The sequence below is a fragment of the Gymnogyps californianus genome, chromosome 22 (assembly GCF_018139145.2).
Source record: "Gymnogyps californianus isolate 813 chromosome 22, ASM1813914v2, whole genome shotgun sequence".
Taxonomy (NCBI): domain Eukaryota; kingdom Metazoa; phylum Chordata; class Aves; order Accipitriformes; family Cathartidae; genus Gymnogyps; species Gymnogyps californianus.
The window spans coordinates 5008747-5029685 of record NC_059492.1 but is presented as its reverse complement, the minus strand read 5'-3'; the positions used below and the strand labels follow the sequence as shown (position 1 = coordinate 5029685).

Below are 20939 nucleotides of genomic sequence, written 5' to 3'. Positions count from 1 at the left end.
GCGATCCCGCTCCCAGCCCTCGGCAGATCCCAGGCTCGGCCCCGCTCCCGCCTGCCCTGGATGGGGTCCCACAGACGGAGCCTGGATCTCCTCTCCCACAGACGGAGCCTGGATCTCCGCTCGGGAGCTCGGCAGTGGACGGGCCCCACTTCCACGCTGCGCTGCGGCAGATGTGACCATCTATGGTAGCGGAGCGGAGGGCAGGAAGCGGTGGTAAAGTCAGCCGACCTCGCCGCCGCATTTTCTCCCTCCCATCCTGTCAATGTGTCCCAGCCCTCGCCGGGACAGATGCTCTGTTTGTCTGTCCAGACCCCCAGCTCCCCCGGGGCTGCTGGGACCCAAAACCAAAGAGCAAAGCTCCAGGTCCCTCGCAGCAGGCAGGGACGACTGCTGCCCTTTCACTAACCATGGCAGCAAACACGTTTTTAGAGCAAGTCCTGCCCTAATGGTAAAAGCAGGCAGTGGAGCCTTCTGTGGGAACAATCCCGTGTTGATTTCAGGGACCTCTTCCTGACTCAAGAGTTATTTGCCCCTTGAGCACCCCGGTCTCGGTCTCTCCAGCAACAAAGCTGGGACAACAATATTTATCCACCCTCTGCCAAGTGCTTTGAGACCCTCAGATCAAAGAGGGTCTGTGAGCACAAGGCTCCAAAGTGCTCCATACCCCCACGGGAGCCTTGTAGGAGTTGTTTGATGCTTGGGATGAGCCAGCACACACCAAAAGTAAAACCATCTTTGCTGCACAGAGCCAGCAATGGCAACCAACCCTGGCACAGAGCACCAGGGGCCCAGAGCCCGCCATGTTTTTCCCTGTGTAAGGCTGTAGCTGTTTCAATCGTCAGCAGTCCCCAGAGGGACCTTTCTCCCATCCTGCACCCACCAGACGTAGCTCAGAGGGGCTTTGACCTCAGCTCCCCCCGACACAGCCAGATGCCGTTCCTGGGGGACAGGAGGACCTGATGTCTCCCTTCCACCTCCTCTGTAGCCCCAGGCCACCCCGCTCCCCAGCCAAGCCCTGTCCCTGCAAGGCTGGGACGATCCCCCTCCCCAAGGGGGGCTCGTCCCACCTAGCCCCACCCTGGGGACCCAGGTTGCAGCCCCCAGCCACATCTCTAGGGCCCCAACCTCCAGCCTAACCCCTCTACCAGGGGTTCCCACCTCCTCCCAGCACCCCAAACCACCCCCAACCCCTCTCAGGGGGTCCCAGAACTCCTGAGGACCCCCACTGCCCCAACAGCCCCTTCTGGGGAGACTGCAGCCCTCCCCCAGACCTTGCCCTGGGGTGGGGGTCCCAGCTGCCCCCGCTGGGGCTCTCAGCCCCTCTGTGGGGGCTTCGGGCACCTCAAGGACCCCGCAGCCCCCCCTGCCCCTCTCCGGGGGTCCCGGACCTCCCTGGGGGTCCAGGGCCCCATCCGCCCCCTCGCCCCGCCCCGACACCTCCGTGGCCCCACCCCCAAGCGAGACCCCGCCCCTCCGCCCCCACCCCCTCACCCTCTCCGGCCACGCCTCCAACCCCACCCGCCAATCGCAGGGCGGTGGCCGACCGAAGCTCCTCCCCGCCGGCGCCGCGCCGCGCCGCGCGTACTTCCGGCGCGCGGGGCGGGGGCCGGAAGTGGCGGGCGCGGGGGGTGCTGGGCGGCGCCGGGCGGCGGCGGAGCGGGAGAGCGGCGGGGAGGTGAGCGCCGGAGTGGGGAACGTGGGCGGGGGCTCCCCACCGGGGCTGCGGGCCCTGCCCCGGAGCCGGTATCGGCGGGAGGAGACTCCCGGGGGGCAGCCGCTAGCGGCCGCGCCGGGGCTGGCCGGGGGGCGCCCGTTAGGGGTCGGGCCCGCCCGGGCTGGGAGAGGGGGGGGGGCTCCGTCCGCCTCTGCCGGGGCCGCGGTGGGCGGGCGCAGGGAGGCGGGAGGGGCTCCGACGCGGCTGCTGGGGGTAAATCCGTGAAACGCGGTGGTTTTGGGTTAATTTAGTCACGGAACGGTGAAAACTCCCCGACGCGGCTGCTACCGGGCCCGCCGCCGCCCGTGGCACCGGGCGGGGCAGCTTCGGGCCTCCCTGGGGCTTCCTGCGCGGAGCGGAGGCGCTTCCTGCCGCGGGGGCCCGGCCCGGGGGGTGTCTCTGCGCCCGAATTGTGCCCGGGGCGGGGGTACCGAGGTCTGGGCCACCGAGGTCTGGGCCGCCGTGGTCCATCGCCGCTCGGCCCGCTGCGGCGGGGTACGCCGTCCCGGGGAGGGGCGGGCTGGGGGCCCGTACCTGACCCCACAACCCCAGCGAGAGGGGTTTAATCCTGCTCGCTGTGTCCGCTCTGCCTCCATCGAAGGAGGGTCGGGATGTGCTGGCGGCCGGTCTGCGGGCAGCTTTCGGTCAAGAGCCGCCTCTCCCCGGTAATGTGGCGAGTGGGTGGGCTACCGGGGCCGGCAGCTCCTGGGTGACTCCCTCGGGTGGGGAGATGTGTGTGCCCAGGTGATATATCCAGCTTTCCGCGACAGGAGTGATTTGCCGCAGCCTGAAGCGAGGGTATTGCTGTAGTTTGTGCTTCCAGACCGCCAGGTACTCTCTCCATCTTACTGGGCTTGGGGTGGATCTCGTCTTTAGCCTGTTGCTGACTTCTCCGCTGCCTTTTGCGTTTTGGTGGTGATTAGGATGGGATAAACGTGTGATTGCTTTGGATTTTGTGATAGTGAAATGAAAAAAAAAAACCGATACGGACGTTTCACGTGTCAGGTCGGTGGATTTTGCACATTGGGTTCTGGAATTCCCCAAGACCTGGGCTATCGATGGACATCACTGAAAAACCAGGAATATGTGGCGTTGAGAAACTGCCGTATTCCCTTTCTCTTCCTGAGGCGATCCTTGTGTCCCCGGAATATTGCTGAGTTTTCTGAAAGCCAAAAATACCCCCTATTATTCATGTAACAAAGTTCAGCCAAGCAGCCTCTGCTTGAGCAGGCACAGCTCAGGAGGGATGCTGACGAGGTTCGATGCTCTGAATTCCTCATATGGAGCTTGGTACTGTATCCAATTTAGCTTAGATCTGAGATCCTCAGTTGCTTCCCTGGTGAATTCATCGCCCTGACAGGGAATGGAAACGAGAGGAGCGTAGCAACAGAGTCTGGCAAGTGCAAATCTCCTATTTCATATAGTTGTGATGAAAAAGGAGTCCTTGTGCTTGCTCTAGTGTGGAGCGAAGTGATACTTTAACCATCTCTTAATGTTTGAGTAAAAATACCAAATAACATTTTTAATGAGTTCAGTAGGATTTGTTATTTGGGAGAGCTTAAATAGGGTCCAGATGGGTTGGGGTTTTTTTTAAGCACTTTTGGTTTTCTAAATAAAGTAGATCTGAAATACCAGAAGTAGACATTATGGGTTCTGGAGCAATGTCAACAAGTATTGTTGTACTATAAACAGCAGAGATCTCTGTCTTGGCAGCTGCTGGGACTAGCAATAGCTGTCTTGTGTTCGTGGCTGGTCCTGACAACTGACTAAATTCAGGCATTTAAGTCCTGTCTTGCTTCAAATAATTCCTTACTTGATGAGCTGAATGGTTTTAAAAAAAAATTCTTTGGGCTTTTGGAAGATATAAATGTTGGAAATCATCTGGTAGCTGATCCCCTGAGATATTCCAGTGTCAGCCCAGAAATAAACTATGGTATGTTCTTAATTTAGTTGTCCCATCTTTATTCTTTTGCCTGTAGAAACAGGAAGTAGCTGATGCAAATTTCGTGTTGCTGACAGCAGTGTGTCGGGCTTCACAAAAGCTGAATCTGAACAGAGGCGTAGGTTTGACTTGCTTTGGCTATAAAACTACCATTTGCGTCTTCCAGAATGTCTAAGTGAGGACTCAGGTTAGTGTGCTGTCTCAGGCAACCGGAAGAATTTCATTTATGCGGTTTTTATGAGAACTTGCTCACTCCTCTGAGGACCGGCCTTTGGCTGGGACATGCCGATTCCTTGATATTCTCCAAACAGGAAACTCCTCTTACTGTGTTGTTGTACAGGATCGGCTTTGGGATAGCTAGTGTTTTTACAAATAAAATCCCTTCCCTTTATTGCTCTGAACAGTATATCAAAACAGTCTAGTTGTAGATGAAAGCTTGTTTGCTGTACAGTGTGTTCAAAGCCATGTTCCCAAGCTTTGATGGAAATAAAGGCTAGTTAATAGATTAACCAAATGTGCTATGAAAATGAATGGACTTTCTGGCCCAGGGTGAAATGTGCGTTTGCTGCCAGTCCATAGCTTCCGCTCCATTGGTAATCAAAGTTCAATTGAATTTAAACAAGACCGAGATTTAAATCCTGCATTATAGTCCCAAAAGGGAGAGCTTCATCTCAACTCCACTTCTGTCAGCGGGAGAACTCTAACCCCTGGCTGCACGGCGTAGCTTGAAAGCCTTTCTCATTCCTCCTGAGCGCAGGATGATGTGCTGAACAAAAATGACTCTTCAGTGATATATGTGTCTCAGCTTCCTCTTTAAAGAAGGCAAATGAGATCCGATAATATGTACTGTACTGAGATCTGTGAAGTCAGCTTGTCGCTTACTGATAAATTATTTTGCATTCAAAGGGATCAATAGACAAAACGCTGTTTAGATGTAGCCCAAGCAGGTCTACTTGGTGATCTTTTCTTTTTTTTCCTTGCTAAATGTTAATCTCTCTGGATTGCAAACTCTGGTTGATGTTAGTTACAACTAAATCTTTTTATTTCATTCTGGATGAGTATGTAGATAGCAGAAAGAGCTGTATCCACAGGGCAAAGAGCATAGTAAGGGTGAGTCAAGATAGCTTTAGCGAGGAGTGACTGAGATAGAGCTGCCTGCTCTAGGACTTTGTGCTGCCTGCACTTAGTTCTGATTTTGCTGCCAATTTACCAAGTGACTTATCTTGCGAGTTGTCCTAATGCTGTCCATTAAACAGGAATTAAAATGAGTTCACCATCTGCCAGATAGCGCTAGGTTTACAAAGCTGGTATTGAGCACTGTGAGTTTATGGCTTCTGTCAGGAAAACCCAGGAAGGATGAGTCAAGCGGCAAGGAGACTGGAAGGAATCTGAATCTCAAGGAACACTTTCTTGTTAAAGGACATTAATCCTGACAGCATATCTAGAACTGATGTGATATGCTCCTCGCAACAGCGTGTTTTATTGCCGGAGGTCAGAAGCAGCTTTCCATCTGGACTTTCTGGTTTGTAATCCTGATGTGAAATGCAGTTTGCGACTGGGTAATGGGGCTGATCAGATTAGAGCCTCGCGTGGAACGTGGTGGGGATCTGTGGTGCAGAACAGCAGCTTTGTCTGCCCTGAAACCCCTGCATTACGCCCCTCTATCTTGCTGCGCTCTCGAAGCACGGGAGAGTTTCTTTAACAGGTGGCTCTTTGGGGGAAAAAAATCCCACCCTTCTTTTAGTGTGCTGGGAGCGGGGGAGGCAGAGCCCTGCTCTTGGCTGCTCTCCCACTTGAAGACGTGAGCCCCATTCTGGATGCGTCGTCCTCGGCTGCAGCAGAGCGCTGACGATCCTGTGGTCAGGATTTCTACATTGTACAGAATTAAAAAAAAAAAAAAAAGGTAGTCATTACTGTTGATTATATGGGTGACCGCCCACAAGTTTCAGCCTCTCTGAACTTTTTTTGTATCTGGAAGCCATCCAGTTACTGCTGTTCAGTTTTATGCACAGTATCTCCTCTGGCTCGCTCTTGCACAGAGGAGGAAACCGCTCTCTTCCTCTTGGAAGGGGGGGGCCTCTCCCCCGCCCCCCCCCCCCCCCCATCAGTGCTGCTTCTCCTGATGCAAGCAGGCGAAAGAGGGGTGGAAAATGGCCTTGTTTGTCTTGTGACATCAGTGCCGCTTGTGACTAATGCTGGATCTGCCCCACATCCTCTGGAAATTGGGTGAAAACATGCACTTTGGAGCAGGGCTGAGAAGGCTTGTGAGCAAAAGCAAAAACCCTAGTTAGAACTTGAGGTTTCGTTTCTGAGGGAGATCTAGAATCAGTTCGTTGACGCAGCTGGGTAAACCCTGCCTTCCTTTTTGGGTATGCTGGAGAATGTGCTGGGAAGGACGTTCTCCTCCAGGCAGGGTTTTGAGCTCTTGCAGGCTGTTGCAATAAGAAGGAAGCTGTGTCCAGGCCATAATCGTGTTTCATATTGTAGAGTCTTTTGATAAGTGGTGATAAGATAAAAATGCAATTGGTGACTTGCTACTCCCTCCCTGCATTCCCTGTGCATTAGCGTGCTTGGAGCATGACTTGTCTTGCTCCTTGGTGTAGAGTCTCTGCAAAGCAGTAATTAATGGAAAGTTTATATGACTCTTAAGACTTTTCTGGATGAGACACTGCAAATGACTTACGTACCTAAATCGCTTTCCCGTGCAGTGCCTGCAGAGTAGGTTCTGCAGTTCAGATACCAAAGCCTGTAGAGGGAGAGTATGAACAGGGGCACATTGTTGTAGAAGCAGCTATGCCTTCTTAGCTTGTGCAGCTGCTCGTCTTAGCGTGTGCCAGGGTGGCTCATTCTGCACACTGATGCTCCGCACTATAGCAATGCTGGAGTTATAGACGTTCCTTGGAGGAATTCAGGACTCCAGGAGGTCCCTGCAGATGCGTTTGCAGAATCAAACCCACTAGTTCTAACCTGAAGTGTGTGAACTTCCAGCGAAGCAGTTGTACGTGATTTGCTATATGGTCGCAACTGGGACTTTGGCCAAGAACTGACTGCAGTGAGATTCTGTGCAGACCTCTGTTTTATTGAGTGGTGTCAATACAAGGTTAGAAGATGTAAGTTTTGTATCCTTATACATGTAAGAAGTCCTTACAGTGGAATAGAAACTGTGTGGCCATTAAGGAGCGACTGTGGCAATAGAAAGTGGCTGTTGTGTAATCCAAACGTCCTTGCTAATGTGAGGGTACCCTGCTGTCCATCATCAGGGTGCAGCTAGGTAGAAATTATTCTCCTGGAACTGGTAGAGCTTGTACCAGACAGCTGATAAACCCTCTTCAATATTTGGTGTAGGAGTTTCATGCTGTCAGAGCACACGAATAATTCTCTTCTGTCTGTGCAGGTTGTAGACAGCGGTAGATATGGAAAGACTGGTTGAACGGTTGGAGAAGGCTGTGGAGCGCCTGGAGACGGTGTGCCAAGGATCTGGCATGTGTGGAGATGGCTCTTCCAAAGGTAAGGCCCGAAGCACCTCCTCAGCAGCGTCGCCCCACGGGAGTCCCTGCACCGAAGCATCAGCCGGGCAGCGCGGCAGTGTCAGACATCGGCAGTAGCTGTTGCAGAGCGGGCGGTGCTCGTGCAGAGCGTGCAGCGGGCTGTTAGATGAACTGGCTCTGCGCAGAGGGGAAGTGAGTTTCACGGCAGATACTGCGCAAACGCAGAGAGGCCTGCGGTTACCGTCCTGCTAAGATAAGGGCTTCCTGTGGCTGCAATGCTTCCCTCGTCTGCGTTCAGCTGCGTGCCTCGGGCTGAGCCTCCTGCGTTTGGTCGATACGACCCGGGGGGAAGGTTCAGCGTGGAGCGGGTGGGAGGCCCGGGAGCGCAGTGCGCGTGTGTGAGTGCTCCCCACCCCGGAGCCCACCCGGTGCCTCTCGGCGATACCTGTGCTCTGGTTCCTTCTCTGCAGGAGTGGCTCAGTACGTGCAGGCTTTCGATGACCTTCTGGCTGGCCCAGTAGCTGAATACATCAAGATCAGCAAAGAAGTCGGTGGGGATGTGCAGAAGCATGTAAGGACTCAAGTTCTTCTCTCTCTGCTCTAAATAGATGTCGCTTGTCCTTCAGGGCTGTTAAGGGCCAAGTTTGCTGTCCATGTTTGCATTCCTTTAGCACCGTATTCTAGGATGTTTATAATCCCTGAGGATTCAAAACAGACGCAGATGCCCAGATAACCTCCAGCAGATTGCCACCTACACACACACGATGAATCAAACCTCCTTCTTGAAATCTTTGGTAGTTAGGTGCCTGGCTCTCTTTAGACTTCGGTGCATGCCTTTAGGAAGCCTGTAAACTACCCAGCCCAAGAGCTGTTGCACTCTTGTGAGTTTTCTCAGAGGATGGGTGTCTCCAAGAGTATGTGCTTTTGAGATCAGCATAGCTGCTTTCTTACAGACTGGGAACCGCAGGCAGCGGGAGCCTGAATGACTGTAGTGTTATGCTGGCTACAAGGGAAGCGCTCTCATTTTTCTCTCTATTCTTAGGCTGAGATGGTTCATGCGGGCTTGATGAGTGAGAGGGCTCTTCTGGTGACGGCATCTCAACATCAGCAGCCAACAGAGGTAAGTCTGGGAAATCATTTATCAGCAACCTTGTATGCTCTTACCTCAGAGTCGGGCATGACTGCAAGCATAGGGGAATCTGGGCTGTTACAGTTCCTCCAAACGAGGAACTGGAGGAGGACTAGAGACGCTTGCATCTGTGAGGTGGCGCTTGCTGAAAGCGTGAACTGTTCTGGGTGCTCACCCAATACTGGGCAGAATTCCGGAGGCTGATCCTTAGAGCTGCAGAACTGGCATTTTCCAGTCATTCGGGCAAGAAGTTTTCTGTAGCTGTCGGAGCAGCTCGTGAGTGTCATCTCACAGCATCTGTCTCGAGTTTCACCTGGCACCAACGCTGCACAATCACTGTTCCTTGAGATGCAACCTCCAGACAGGAACTTGTCTGAGACAGGAGCCACAGTGGCATTTGCGTAGAGCGTGCTTTTCATTATGTGATGCTTATAGACTTTCAGGCATTAAACTCCTTCTGAAGTATAACAGACACTTGTCTCTATTGAATGGCCTCTGAATAATAGCTAGGCTTTTAGGATTGATTTGTCCTCAGCAAGTAATTTAACACTTTACCCTAGGCTGCTGCTTCTCAGCAGGATGTGTGACTGAGAATCTGATCTGAATGCGTTGGCTTTTCCCTGCTGAGAATTGTTTTTCCTGAGCAACAGGATCCCACCTTGCTTTTCTTTGCAGTTATTATCTGGCTCAGTCATGGCTTCTACTGTTACATTGTGGTAGCTGGATTTCTGTGCTACTTTCCTATTCACTGCAAAATATATCTGCATCTTCTTCCCTAAACTCAGCATTGGAGGGTGGTTTATGTTTCACCAGGTTTGCTGGGATGCTGCTCTGCATAGCCTCTAGTCTGAGAATCTGCTTATGAATTGCACTGACACATTATTTAATTAAAGGATTATGAACAAAGAACAACCTTAGCCTAGTGTAGGTCTTTGTGCAGGTTGTCTTGCAGGAGTCTAGGCAGTCCTGGAGTAGCCAGTTTAAAACACAAAATGTATGAACTCTCATTGCTTGTGGTGAAGAATTTTCCCATCCTGTTACTTGACAGTGGTGCTAGGCTGGAGCTTCTGAAAGTGTAGCCTGGGCAGTGGTGCTCGAAACCTCTCTGTTTTCATCTAAACAGAGGAAGGGACAGCAAAAGGAAAAGCCAAGGCTTTGAAAAGCAAGTTTTGCCCAAATTTGTCCTTCACTGCTGCCACCAGCAGGAGACTTTCTGATCCTAAAGGAAGGCAAGTCGCCTAAGAGGCATCTCTGGAAATGTGTAATTGGCTGGCTGCTCTGCTCTGACCTCAGAAGACTTCCAAGCGCTTTCAGTCAGCATTCCAAGTGGACAACACACAGAAACAACTTTTATCATCCAAATACTAAAGGCTTGGATTGACCTGAGAAGTAACTTGAATCCTGAAGTCTAGCTTGATGGGGTGACTTGAGACTGATTGTAACGCAGGCTGTAGATCCCAAACTGCAAAAACCTGCATAGCACCCCTTTCTCTGAGGGTTTGTCAAGGAGAGGAAAAATTCGACAAACTGTCTTGGAACAAAAGAATCCAGGAAGGGCAAATGCTATTTCTGTCCTTGTTACTAACAAGCTTTGTCAGTGTCTCTTGGATTGAACATGAGTCACGGTTCTTGGCGTACTCCCATAGTACCAATCCGGTTGGGAGCTATGACTTCAGCCCTGGAGGAGCTAGGCTGTGGGACTGAGCTCGGCTCGCGGGGAGGGCCAAGCCTGGACAGGAGCTGTAGCAGTAACTTGGGCCGGTTGGAATCTTCCTCCGAGTGACCGTCATCTCAGCAGAGCCGCCCATGAAGATGTGCAGCCATTCCAGAGCAATACTAATGTACTTAATTGTTATTGTTCCTCTTGTCCTGCAGAGTGCGTTCTCATCGCTTCTGAAACCGATTTCAGAGCAAATCCAGGTGGTGCAGAATTTCAGGGAGAAGAACCGTGGTAGCAAACTGTTTAATCACTTATCGGCAGTCAGCGAGAGCATCCCAGCCCTGGGCTGGGTGGCCATGGTAAGAACTCCAGTAGGAAGTGGTTTCCTTGGGCTGGTGGGAAAAGTCTGGCTCCCTGGTCAGCTGCTCCATGCCAACGTGTTCTTTCTTTATTAGGCTCCAAAGCCTGGTCCTTATGTGAAGGAAATGACCGATGCTGCCATGTTTTATACCAACCGGATCCTCAAGGAGTACAAGGATGTGTAAGTTCACCTTCTCTCTTAAAGATGTCATTGAATACAGCTAACTGGGTGTGTAGGAGCTACTCCAGTGTCTAACCACAGCTGCCTTGGTCTTTAATTCATTCTTCTTTTTAAAGGCAGGATATATTTATAAAGCCTCACTTAGCTGTTCTTTCCTGATCCTTAGGGAAAAGATTCCTTGCGTTCATGTTGCAGCTGGAATCTCTGGTAGCAAGTGTATTGCTGCTCTTGTCTCAGCAGCATCTGGTGGCTGAACTGTTTCCCAGGGCAGCGAGTTGTGTCTCGGGAATGGGTCTTGTTGGAAGTACCAGACTCCTCAATGAAAATGGGTTACAGGGCAGAGCAATCTGTGGCCTGCAAGGTTAATACTGAAGCTAGAACGCAGTGCTGGAGGCGTGAGGCCGCTGTGCTGGTCCAGCTGCGTCTTGCCTGTAGGCTGAGAGGTGGAGAGATGTAAAGAACTGTTCGTAGTCCTTGGGTTTTAATGGCAAATGCACCTGCTCGCTCCTCATGATCTCCTTGTGTCCTCAGAGATAAAAAGCAAGTGGACTGGGTGAAAGCTTATCTGAGTATCTGGACGGAGCTGCAGGCCTATATCAAAGAGTATCACACCACAGGGCTGACTTGGAGCAAAACAGTAAGTGCTGCCTACATCTGCGGGAGCTTCTTAGATGAGTATTGCATGATTATTGCAGCAGATACGGAGCTTGTGCAATTGCCTTTCCTCTTGCTGGCCTCTTACAGGGTCCTGTAGCAACAGAAGGGGCTAAATCACCATCCGCTCCCCCAGCCGGGGCTGCGCCTCCCCCGCCAGGCCCTCCTCCCCCGCCTGCTCCTGCCCCCACGAGCTCCAGCACAGATGACTCTGCCTCCCGCTCCGCGCTCTTCGCCCAGATCAATCGGGGAGAAGGCATCACCTCTGGTAGGTGGAAGTAGCTAGCGGAGGGAGGGCAGCCACGAGCGAGAGTACTGTTGTGCTGCGAATCCTTGTTTTGCTGCTGTCCCTCAATACACCTGCTTAGAAAGTACGCTTGCAGTAACAAAAGACCATCTGGTCTGAGGATGAGGCTGGGAGCCAGAAGCAGCCCCGAGGCAGTTCACAAGGACAAAGGGAACGCATCTGAGTTAGCATTCTCAGCCTCATCTGTCAGGCGTAGCACGAGATTAATTTCTAGCTGGACTGGAGGCAGTGAGCCCTTTGGTTGCCTGCACGGCTCCAGTACAAAAGGTGCAATTTTGCACCTATTCATATTTGCACAGAACTGATCCCTTTTGTGTGCTACTTGGTTAGCGTATCAGGACAGACGTGAAACAAAAGCGAGGTGCTTGGCTCAAGGCTTTTTCGAGCTGCAGAGTGGAAGAGCTGGCGCCTTCTGGTTCTACAGTACATCTTGTGTTCTCATCAATATTGCATCAGTGTTTCTTGCTCCCTCTTTCACTTGCTGTCACTCATGCTTGGGCTCAGCTTAGGCCCAGTCTTAATAATTTATTCGCACTTTGAAAAATGTTATCATGCTGGTTGTTGTAATCACTGATGTCTGGTGTTTGTGAAACTGCATTCTTGGAGGAGAGCTGGATCTCGCGTTTGACTTCTCTTGCAGGCTTAAGACATGTCTCAGATGACATGAAGACCCACAAGAATCCAGCACTGAAGAACCAAGGGGGTCCTGTGAGAAGCGGACCCAAACCTTTCACTGCTCCCAAACCAGCCTGTAATGCTAATCCCTCCCAAAAAACCTCTCCAAAGGCACCTGCGTTGCTAGAACTAGAGGGCAAAAAGTGGAGAGTGGTGAGTGCCTGGCATCGGCATGGGGGGGTTGGAGGGATGGGAGCTTTGCAGCAGGGAAGGAGGGTCTCCTGAAGACCTTTCTCCTAAGAGGCATCAGCCTGAAGGTATATGCAGTTTGCTTTTAAAGGGGCTGCACTGTCCTGCTGTTCACATGGATTAATCGGTCTGCATTCCAAAATTAAATTGTGTTTTCCCTGCCTTTTCAGGAAAACCAGGAGAATGCCACTAACCTGGTAATCAGCGACACAGAGTTGAAGCAGGTAGCATATGTTTTCAAGTGCACAAATAGTACACTCCAAATCAAAGGCAAGATCAACTCCATCACCCTCGGTAAGTGGAGAAACCCTGAAAAATGCTTCTGCGTGCTGGTCTGTTTGCAGAAGGCTGAATCTCCGAAACCTTTCTGTGACCTACTCTGTCTTTTCTTTGCAGATAACTGTAAGAAGCTAGGTCTGGTGTTCGATGACGTGGTGGGCATCGTAGAGATCATAAATAGCAGGGACATTAAAGTTCAGGTGAGTGTCTGCGACCTGTTCTCTGCCTGGAGTGCGACTGCTGCACTGTGTAACAGGGCGTCTGTAGCATCTGCTGCTTTGAGTAGTTTTATTTCCAGAACAGGAATGTGCATCTGTGGAGAACATTCATGAAACACCATCTGTCCTACTGCTCTGCAGCTCACCCTGCCCAGCCCTTAGGAAAGGGCTGAAATTTGCCTCACTGAGCTGCTTCAGGGCTCTAGGTAAAAGATTAGTCTCTGTGAGGCGGGCAGCACGATATGACTGCCGAAGTAGGAGGCCAGCAGTAGAATCTACTCCGATTCCAGTTTTGGTATCTGATTTGGGACGGTCAGCTTGCCCAGCGTTCACTGTAGTTTTGTTCTAAAGAGATCAAAACAAGAAATAACTTTGGATTTTTGTCAGAAGTGGGAGTGCTTGAATCCAGCATGTCTGGGGCCAGGGGGGTTGGAGTCAAACCTTGAAGGCAAGCACAAAAGAAAAATGTTGTGGTTGCCCAGGTCAAGCTAACACTCCTCTAACTGCTGCTTTGACCGCTCTGCTAGGTAATGGGTAAAGTGCCAACGATTTCCATCAACAAGACAGACGGTTGCCACGTGTATCTGAGCAAGAACTCCCTAGACTGCGAAATCGTCAGTGCCAAGTCATCAGAGATGAATGTCCTTATTCCCACAGAGGGTGGTGACTTTGTAAGTGTTAGTTTTGAAATCGCTGTGGAGGCCTGCTTGGGGTTGGGGTAACGCAGGGCAGGATTCGTATTTTGAGCCCTGCAGGGAATGTCAGTTACGGCGAGGTCTGGAGGGACAAGTCTAGACTGTAGACTTTGGAGGTTGTGAATGATAATCAGATGTTAAAACCAGCAAATCAAGTTGTTTGTCTTTATAGTGAGATACTTGCTGTTTTGTGAGAGCTGCTTCTTCCTCAGGATCTCTTGGGGGCAGAACAGGCAGTGTTTGTGGTACAGGAGGGGACACAGCATGTATCTTAAGAAAAGAAATGCCTGAAGCAGTGGGAGTAGTTATTAGGCTCAGTCATAACCTGATTTTTGATGACAGATTTCTCTTTTTACCCTCCAGACTGAATTCCCTGTCCCAGAACAGTTCAAGACAGTGTGGAATGGTCAGAAGTTGGTTACCACTGTGACGGAAATTGCTGGCTAAGCAGAAAAGCTCCAAGGCTCATGCCCTCCCCTGGCCCTGCTGTGGGACAAATCTGCTTTCAGATGATTCTCTTAGATTTCTTGTACCTTTCTGCTCTCAAACTGCTTCTCTTCTACCCGAGAGACACAGCTACCTGCCGTCACTGAAATACCTCTGCCTGGGGTTTGGTGTAGGTGGCGGGTCAGTTATTGTCCACATCTATTAGCAGGAAGGTGTATTTTTTTTTTCTCCCCTTGTCCAATCTAACTGCACCATTGATCAAGTCAGATTTTTGGTGAACTTCACAGCCAGTACTGGCAGTTGGCTTTCAGAGTGTTGTTCGGTTTTTTTTGTATTGCCTTTAAGCAAACTGTTCATGTGAGAGAGGAATGTTGTCCCCTTTTTAACAAATAACGGTGTCTGTCGGGGTCCGTAGTACCCAGTTGCTATGGCAGATGTCTCAAGAAGGTCCTGGAAGCTGCTAATTCCAGCTCTATGTACTAGTTGGTGGCATTACAGGACACGGGAATGGCTTTGTCGGACCAAAGGCTGAGGACCTGGGCCATAGCATTCTACCCTGATTTCTCTTTCATCATTCCTACTAGCTCAGTGTATTTCTGATTGTGCCATGACAGGAGGCTTTATATTAACCAGTGCCACAGGAAGACTGCAGCGGAGTAACTGCAGTTACCCCCCGGCAGTCTGGCTGGTAGCTTGGAGCTGAGCACCTCTTACTCCATGAGCCCTCCACCCTCGCAAGGGAATCTTTGCCCCAGGGCTTCTTTCTCGGAGCAGCTGAACTCAGGTTCAGTCTTCCAGGACAGTTCTTCTGAACCTGTCCCCTTCTGCAGAGGAAGGGTCTCCTTCATTCCAGGGTCAGTAGTGCAGTATTGTAAATACCCAAGTTGGATCAAGTCGGTTCATCACTCTCTTCCTCATCTGCAATCGGTCCCCATAAAGCGAATCCTCTCAGCCTCCCCTTTCCCCTGTTGCTTGGCTCTTTACTTTGGTGGAAGCTTGTAGCCTCTGTTCCAGGGCCCTGGAGCAGAGTGATGGATCTGAGACACAGTACTGTACTGACCCATAAAGGGAGCTGCACATGCTTTGACCTTCATTTTTCCAATGCCTCGGGTGGCATAAGCATATCTTAAATGCATTCCCTCTGTAAAGTGTCAATGTTCTTTTCTCTAGGACAAAACTTACAAAAAAAAATATGCAATTTTTTTATTTTGAGACTGTCCTGTGACTTGTACTCGTCTTCTCCTGAGGCTTGTGAAAAAACCTTTCTTATGTACTTAAGATTATACAGAAGATAGAATAAAGTTAATGCCAACTTGCTCATTACAGTGGCTCTTGTTTACTCTTTGGGGGCTCACAGGACCTCAGGTAGGACAAGATGCCCTTTGCTGCCTAACCCTGCCTAGCCTGCTTTGAATACTTTCCCCATGGGGAAGTACAAGACTTTCCTCAGCTCCCCTCGAATCAAATTGTCAGTAGCTGCCAAATCTCATCTCTGTTTTTAGTTGGTTAGATGTAAAGTTCTTTATTGATTTCAGTTGCTGTACAAAAGTGCATAAAACAAGCCATTAGTTGAAAACTGTTCAAGCTGTTAATACCCACTTAATTCAAACCCCTCCTTTTTCCCCAAAAATCCCTAAATTTGGCCCTTTTCCCCATCTTGAAGGAGAGGCTGTAATATCTTTCCTCTGCATACAGCCATCTAAGTCTACTTGCTGATCCCCTTAAGAGGTACAGCATTCTTACACTAGTGATTTCGGTTAATACTGCCATTGCCTCCCGCGAGGAACAGGCGACAGGGAAAAACAAACCTCTCGTACAGCTAATCGTTTTGCCATCACCAAGTGACCAGCAGAGCTGCAGCTCTGAGAACTGAAGTAGACTTAGCAGGGCCTGTGCAGGATGGAGTGCTTCAGAGTCAGTGCAAGGCTCAGTCCACCCATATTGGAGCGTAATTACATCCAGACAAATCCCGGTCTCTTACTGCAGCGTAGCAGGTGCCACCTCCGCACACCGTGGAACTGCTGAGCTAAACCCCGCTTCTTCCCCTTCCCCGGATCCCCGCAGGTTTGTACGCAGAAAGTGCTGTTGCACAGTAGCAGCTGCATTAACTACAGTGGTAGACCCTCCCCAGTGTTCTCACAGGGTGCCTCCCCTTAGCTTCACTGGAGGAAGGGGAGGATAGTGGTGTAAAACCACTCTTCTGAGAAGTGTAGATGATCCCCTTTCACCCCCAGGAACACCAGCTTTCCTGCTTTGTCCATCTCCTGCAGCCCCAGGCGATCCTGCAGAGAGAAGTATGACCATAGCTTCCCGGGGCCCTGCCACAGCCAAACGCTGGCAATGGCTGGGGAACCCGGCGTGGAGAAAAGCACTGATGGACAGAGACTGTTGCTGCAGCAGAAGTGGCTGGCAGGCTAGAGCGGGTTCCAGCTCTGCTCTTCAAAGCTTCTCCTCATAGAGGGGAAAAAGGCATTTTGGATGACTCTTACAGCAAGGCTTTAAAAAGGAGCAGAGTTCATTAAACACATGCTGAAGGGGATCTTGAGCCAGGCATGAGACCACCACTGTAATTCCCACTGCCAGAACTGGCCTGGAGAGAAATGCCTTCCCAAACAGCTACTGGCAAGAGGAGGCAATGCCCCAGGAACAGCAGAGATGGTGAATGGAGCAGAGCTGTGGGGTTTAGAGCTCCTCAAGGCCCCAGGGACACTATAGAGTGGAAACAGCAGAAACCCCTCAGCCCCCAACAGAAGGACGTACCTCTGTGTACAGCGAGGTCTCCTTCAGCGGGATGGTCTCCTTGGCTTGGCCGCTTTTGTAAAACCCAAACCACTGTCAGAATAAAAACAAGGAAACAGTTGCTGAAGAGCTCCCAGGAGATAAGCAGGCTCTCGCCAGCTTCCGCTGGAGACAGTGCAGTATCAGGCCTATGTTTGTGCTCAGCCTGCTCCTCGCCAATCTCAAGTTCTGCCACCAAAGGACAAACCAGAAACAAGCAAGCACCAAAACACCACCCAAAAGCAGCACCCACCCTGCCGGCCTCACCTCAGAGATCGGAGGGTCGACCATGGTATCATTGAGAAATTTCACCATCACAAACTTTTTCAGAGCCATCAGGTTTTTCTTGTACGTCTCATTGATACCCTGGAGGAAAGGAACAGAGAACAGATCCGAGTCACCGGAAAGGCCACTGAGACAGGTCACGGAAACCTCCTGCTCCAACTTGCCCTGCACCTGCAAAGGAAACCCTGGACTGCACCAGCCTAGGAGGCAGGAACGTGCGTTTCTGTCACCAGCCTCCCTTCGCTGTGCTCATGGCGTTCAGCCTCACCTCCAGGCTGTAAAGAGGGGATGGGCCTCCCCTGCCTGCCCAGGGGAGGGAGAGGATTCACCCACTTGAAAGGTGACGGGTGGACCGCACACGTGACATATTTACACCAACCACTCCAAAAGACTGCAGAGACACAGGAGCTGCTCTGCCACGGACAAGTCGCATTTAGAAATCTACCAGCAAAAACACTTCGTATGCTCCTGGGATGCAGGGCAAAAAATGCTCCCCTTCGAACTCCAGCAAAACTACTGCCAGGGAGAACTAACATGAATGAACTCACTGCTAAGGCTTCTGCTCTCCTGCTAGCATTTAATCGTCAGCCAGGTCCTTACCCTCTCCTGATTTATGTCAGCCAAAAAGATGCTGTTTTTCCTGTAGTCCTCCTCCTTCAGAGGGTCGTGCCAATACTCTGCTTGTACCAAGCTGGAGAAGAGAGAAACCAAAGATCAGACCGGAAACCCAGAGCTTCTCACGTTGTCCCGGCCGCCGTCGTTGCAGCTTGACGAATATACTCACTGCTCTTGAACAGCTTGCGTGTAGGCGGCTAGATCCAGCGTCTTTCGGATCCAGTCACAGATATGGGAGCTCTCACCAGGACAGCGTGGAAAGCCGTACACGCCTAGGGTATGGAGACATGTAACAACTTGGTGAGCCAAACTGAAATCCCTTAATCCCTCCAGCTCATAAAGAACCACTGCTCTTACAGAGCAGCGGCAAGAATTACCCAGGGAATCAGGCAGCCTTTAATCCTGCAATCTCATTAGACAGCCCTCCTGCCCCTGGGCACTATTACACGCAAAGATAATGGATGATGTTCTTGAGCTGAGGGTATTGCTCTGGAGAATGGGGACGCGCAGACAAGCAGAGTACTGTCCAGCTCGCCTGGTGTGTTCCCGGAGGTCTCGGGATGGTTCCCTACAAGTCTTCCCACTACACTACAAAGAAATAGACTCAAGCCATGGAACTTCTCAGGGGAGAGTATCTGAAATTCATTGCCAGCCTCTCTTAACTGTACACCTCTTAAATTCCATTTCATACTGCCTCTTTAATCTACTGCAATAAGCACCTCCCTTTCCTTGGGGCTTTAGTCTTCCAGATGCTGACTGTAAAATATCCTTGTGACCCAGAAGGTGTAGTTTCACAAAGGCTTTGCTCTGTCGTTAGAAATTTCTTCTCCTGAAATAACTAATCCCAAGTGCTTTAATTAAAAAGAAAACAGTCAGTTTTTAGGACGAGGCCAAAAAAATCATTCCTCCTGCCAACAAGAGCCCCCCACCCTTCACAGTGGTTAGGAGGTGAGGTAGCTTCAGAGGACATTACCTTGGTGCTGTCCCCCAACGGAGATCAAATTGAGCATGGGAGGAGAAGGACACCTCTGGGCCACTGCCCTCCTGTGGAGAAAGAGGAAGGAGCTGAGCACACGCAGCTCTCAGCTTGCCGCTGCTGCGTGGGCAACGTTTGCAAAGAGAATTAACCCTTCCCGGTAGAGGAGGGCTACAGGTAAACACATTCTTGCCTCATTTGGAGCACTCCTACCTTTATGAAGGGGTTTGTCAGTTTACATCTGCTTAGTACTTCAAAAGAGTTTTAAATCGGAACCTAAAACCTAACAGAAATCACTGGAAATGGAACAGAAGTGTAAACTTACAGGAACTGGCCACCTTGGGAGAAGCCCATTGCGTTGTAGCCTCCTTTCAGGTGAGGGTCCTTTGCGAGCTGGCTGCACACCTCGCTCACTTGATCGTTCACATTCATAAAGAAGCTGTTCTCCATATCCTGATGGATTAGCCAGATTAGAAAGTACAACTTGTACCTTTACAATGGCTTATGCTATTTTAATCTCTGCAAATAGATCGCTAACAGTTCTGCTTTTGAAAGAGGACCTTAACTTTCACAGTATGACAAAAGTGAAATTCAAATTTTGAGACTTCCCTTCACCATGTCTTTGTTCTACTCTGCCTGGCAAAACTGTCTCATACGGAACAGTGACATTTCCCCAAACTTCTTGACAATTTGAGCCCCTTCAGATTTTGTACATATATATATATAAAAAATAAAAAAAAAAAATCAAACTTCACCCATCTTTTCCAGATCCCAGACAATAACATACATTGCACATTATCCTGAGAGACTATTTAAATAAATTCAGTAGGGCTACACAAAACCATCACAAAATACGAAGGCGCAGAAGAAGTCTATATCTATTATACTGAAGATGTATGGTGAATAAATGGTTGTAAATCAAAAAGGATGGCAAGCGATAAAGCTCTGCTTTAGCACAGTATCTTACTGCATGCCTTTGTATTACCTGGAGCGGTGAGAGAGTGCTAATCAGTGGATTTGCATATTAATCCAATTTAGACTAGGGATTTGTTTTTCCCCAGTTCTTTTCTGCAGATATTCTCTAGACTTTATTGGTTTCTACCTGTCAAAGCTGTTTACTTCACAAAGAAGAAAAATATTAGCAGGGAAAGCACTATGGCAATCCTTGTAGGACCACATTAATAACAGAGACTGCAATAACTATCGCACTTTCAGATCCGCACACTGGCCACCACCCTGCGAAACAGAAATGTGAGTGACAGCAGAGTTAGTCACCTGTATCATGTTGCTTCCAATCTTGAGAGACACAACATAAATCCCTGGTATTTTATTCTCCACTATTTTCTTAATGTAGCCCATGCTTTGTGGATTGCAGCAACTGTCTCCTGTGAAAGGGAACACCGCGAAGCACCATCACGCCACCGCCCAGGCCCTCACCTTGCCTCTATAAACATCACACTAGGAACCCCCCGCTGCAACGAGGCCAGGAGCTGCCAACGCATACACAGGCCCGGGGGAGGAGAGTCAGCACCTCCCAGCCTCCGCAGAAACCCGCGGCCCGGAGGAGGGGGACACCGGAGCGGGGCCGGGGGGCGGCCTGAGAGCTCCCCTCGGGCCTGCTCGGGTCCCAGCACGGCCACGTCCGCAGGCCGGGCGAGCGAAGCCCCGCCGCCCCGCCCACAGAGCCATTACCGGAGGATCGGCCCCGCCCCCCGTTGCCGGTCCCGGCTCACCCATGCCGTGCCAGATAACCAGGGGGACGGCGGCAGCCGCGCAACCCAGGCACAACCCCAGCAGCAGCAGCACCGCCGCCCTGAGCGCCGCCATCTTGACTGGGCACATGACTCGCGCCCGGCACGGGTCAGGCGGCGGGGGCGGGACCCAACAGGGGCGGGACCCGTGGCGGAGGGCGTGGCCTAGCGGTGGCGGGGCGTGGCCTGGGGGCGGGTTCTCACGCGAGGAGCTGGTTCGAGTCGCGCTGTACCTCCATCCCACCCAGATCCCTGAAATCCCAAATCCTGCCTCACCACGTGGCTGCGTCCCGCTCCCCACCCCCCGGGACACGGAGCCAGGAGATCCACGACCCCGCTGGTCACCTCTGAGCTGGGGGAGACACCTCTCCCCGTACGTGGGCTACCCCGGGGGGACGGGGTGGGGCAGGGAAGGAGCTTCCCTTTGCACCAGCCGACGGAGGGCAGCGGGGGTCTCTCCCACCCCGGGGTGCTCCTGCAGGAGCACCCCGGGGTGGGAGAGACCCCGCTGCCCTGCCAGGCTGTTGCAGTCGAGGGTTATAAACCACGGGTGGAAATAAGGCCATCCCGGCGAGGTTTGAGGCTGCTGTAAATCA

At 51.2% G+C, this 20939-nt stretch overlaps 2 protein-coding genes across 2 annotated transcripts; one reads left to right on the top strand and one right to left on the bottom strand.

Moving 5' to 3' along the window:
* Positions 1-7034: 7034 nt before the first annotated feature.
* On the top strand, positions 7035-15261 carry CAP1 (cyclase associated actin cytoskeleton regulatory protein 1). Its single transcript, XM_050909727.1, has 12 exons — positions 7035-7163; positions 7615-7715; positions 8187-8264; positions 10149-10292; positions 10389-10474; positions 11006-11111; positions 11219-11396; positions 12076-12263; positions 12470-12593; positions 12696-12778; positions 13324-13467; positions 13855-15261. Exons 1-12 carry the CDS (start codon positions 7070-7072, stop codon positions 13936-13938), a joined length of 1410 nt encoding a protein of 469 aa, XP_050765684.1. The 5' UTR covers positions 7035-7069; the 3' UTR covers positions 13939-15261.
* A 163-nt stretch (positions 15262-15424) lies between these two features.
* Positions 15425-20419, bottom strand: PPT1 (palmitoyl-protein thioesterase 1). Its single transcript, XM_050909728.1, has 9 exons — positions 20326-20419; positions 19868-19977; positions 18918-19045; positions 18590-18660; positions 17786-17888; positions 17602-17692; positions 16984-17082; positions 16699-16770; positions 15425-16220 (listed from the first exon to the last, which is right to left on the bottom strand). Exons 1-9 carry the CDS (start codon positions 20417-20419, stop codon positions 16098-16100), a joined length of 891 nt encoding a protein of 296 aa, XP_050765685.1. The 3' UTR covers positions 15425-16097.
* Positions 20420-20939: the final 520 nt, after the last annotated feature.

Coding starts and splice junctions, on each gene's coding strand:
- CAP1 (XM_050909727.1), top strand. CDS start 7,070: ATGGAAAGACTGGTTGAACGGTTGGAGAAGGCTGTGGAGCGCCTGGAG. Junction 8,265..10,148: donor AACATCAGCAGCCAACAGAG/GTAAGTCTGGGA, acceptor CTTGTCCTGCAG/AGTGCGTTCTCATCGCTTCT. Junction 11,112..11,218: donor GGCTGACTTGGAGCAAAACA/GTAAGTGCTGCC, acceptor GGCCTCTTACAG/GGTCCTGTAGCAACAGAAGG.
- PPT1 (XM_050909728.1), bottom strand. CDS start 20,419: ATGGCGGCGCTCAGGGCGGCGGTGCTGCTGCTGCTGGGGTTGTGCCTG. Junction 19,978..20,325: donor GGTTATCTGGCACGGCATGG/GTGAGCCGGGAC, acceptor TCCCTTTCACAG/GAGACAGTTGCTGCAATCCA. Junction 17,889..18,589: donor CGTTGGGGGACAGCACCAAG/GTAATGTCCTCT, acceptor TCCATACCCTAG/GCGTGTACGGCTTTCCACGC.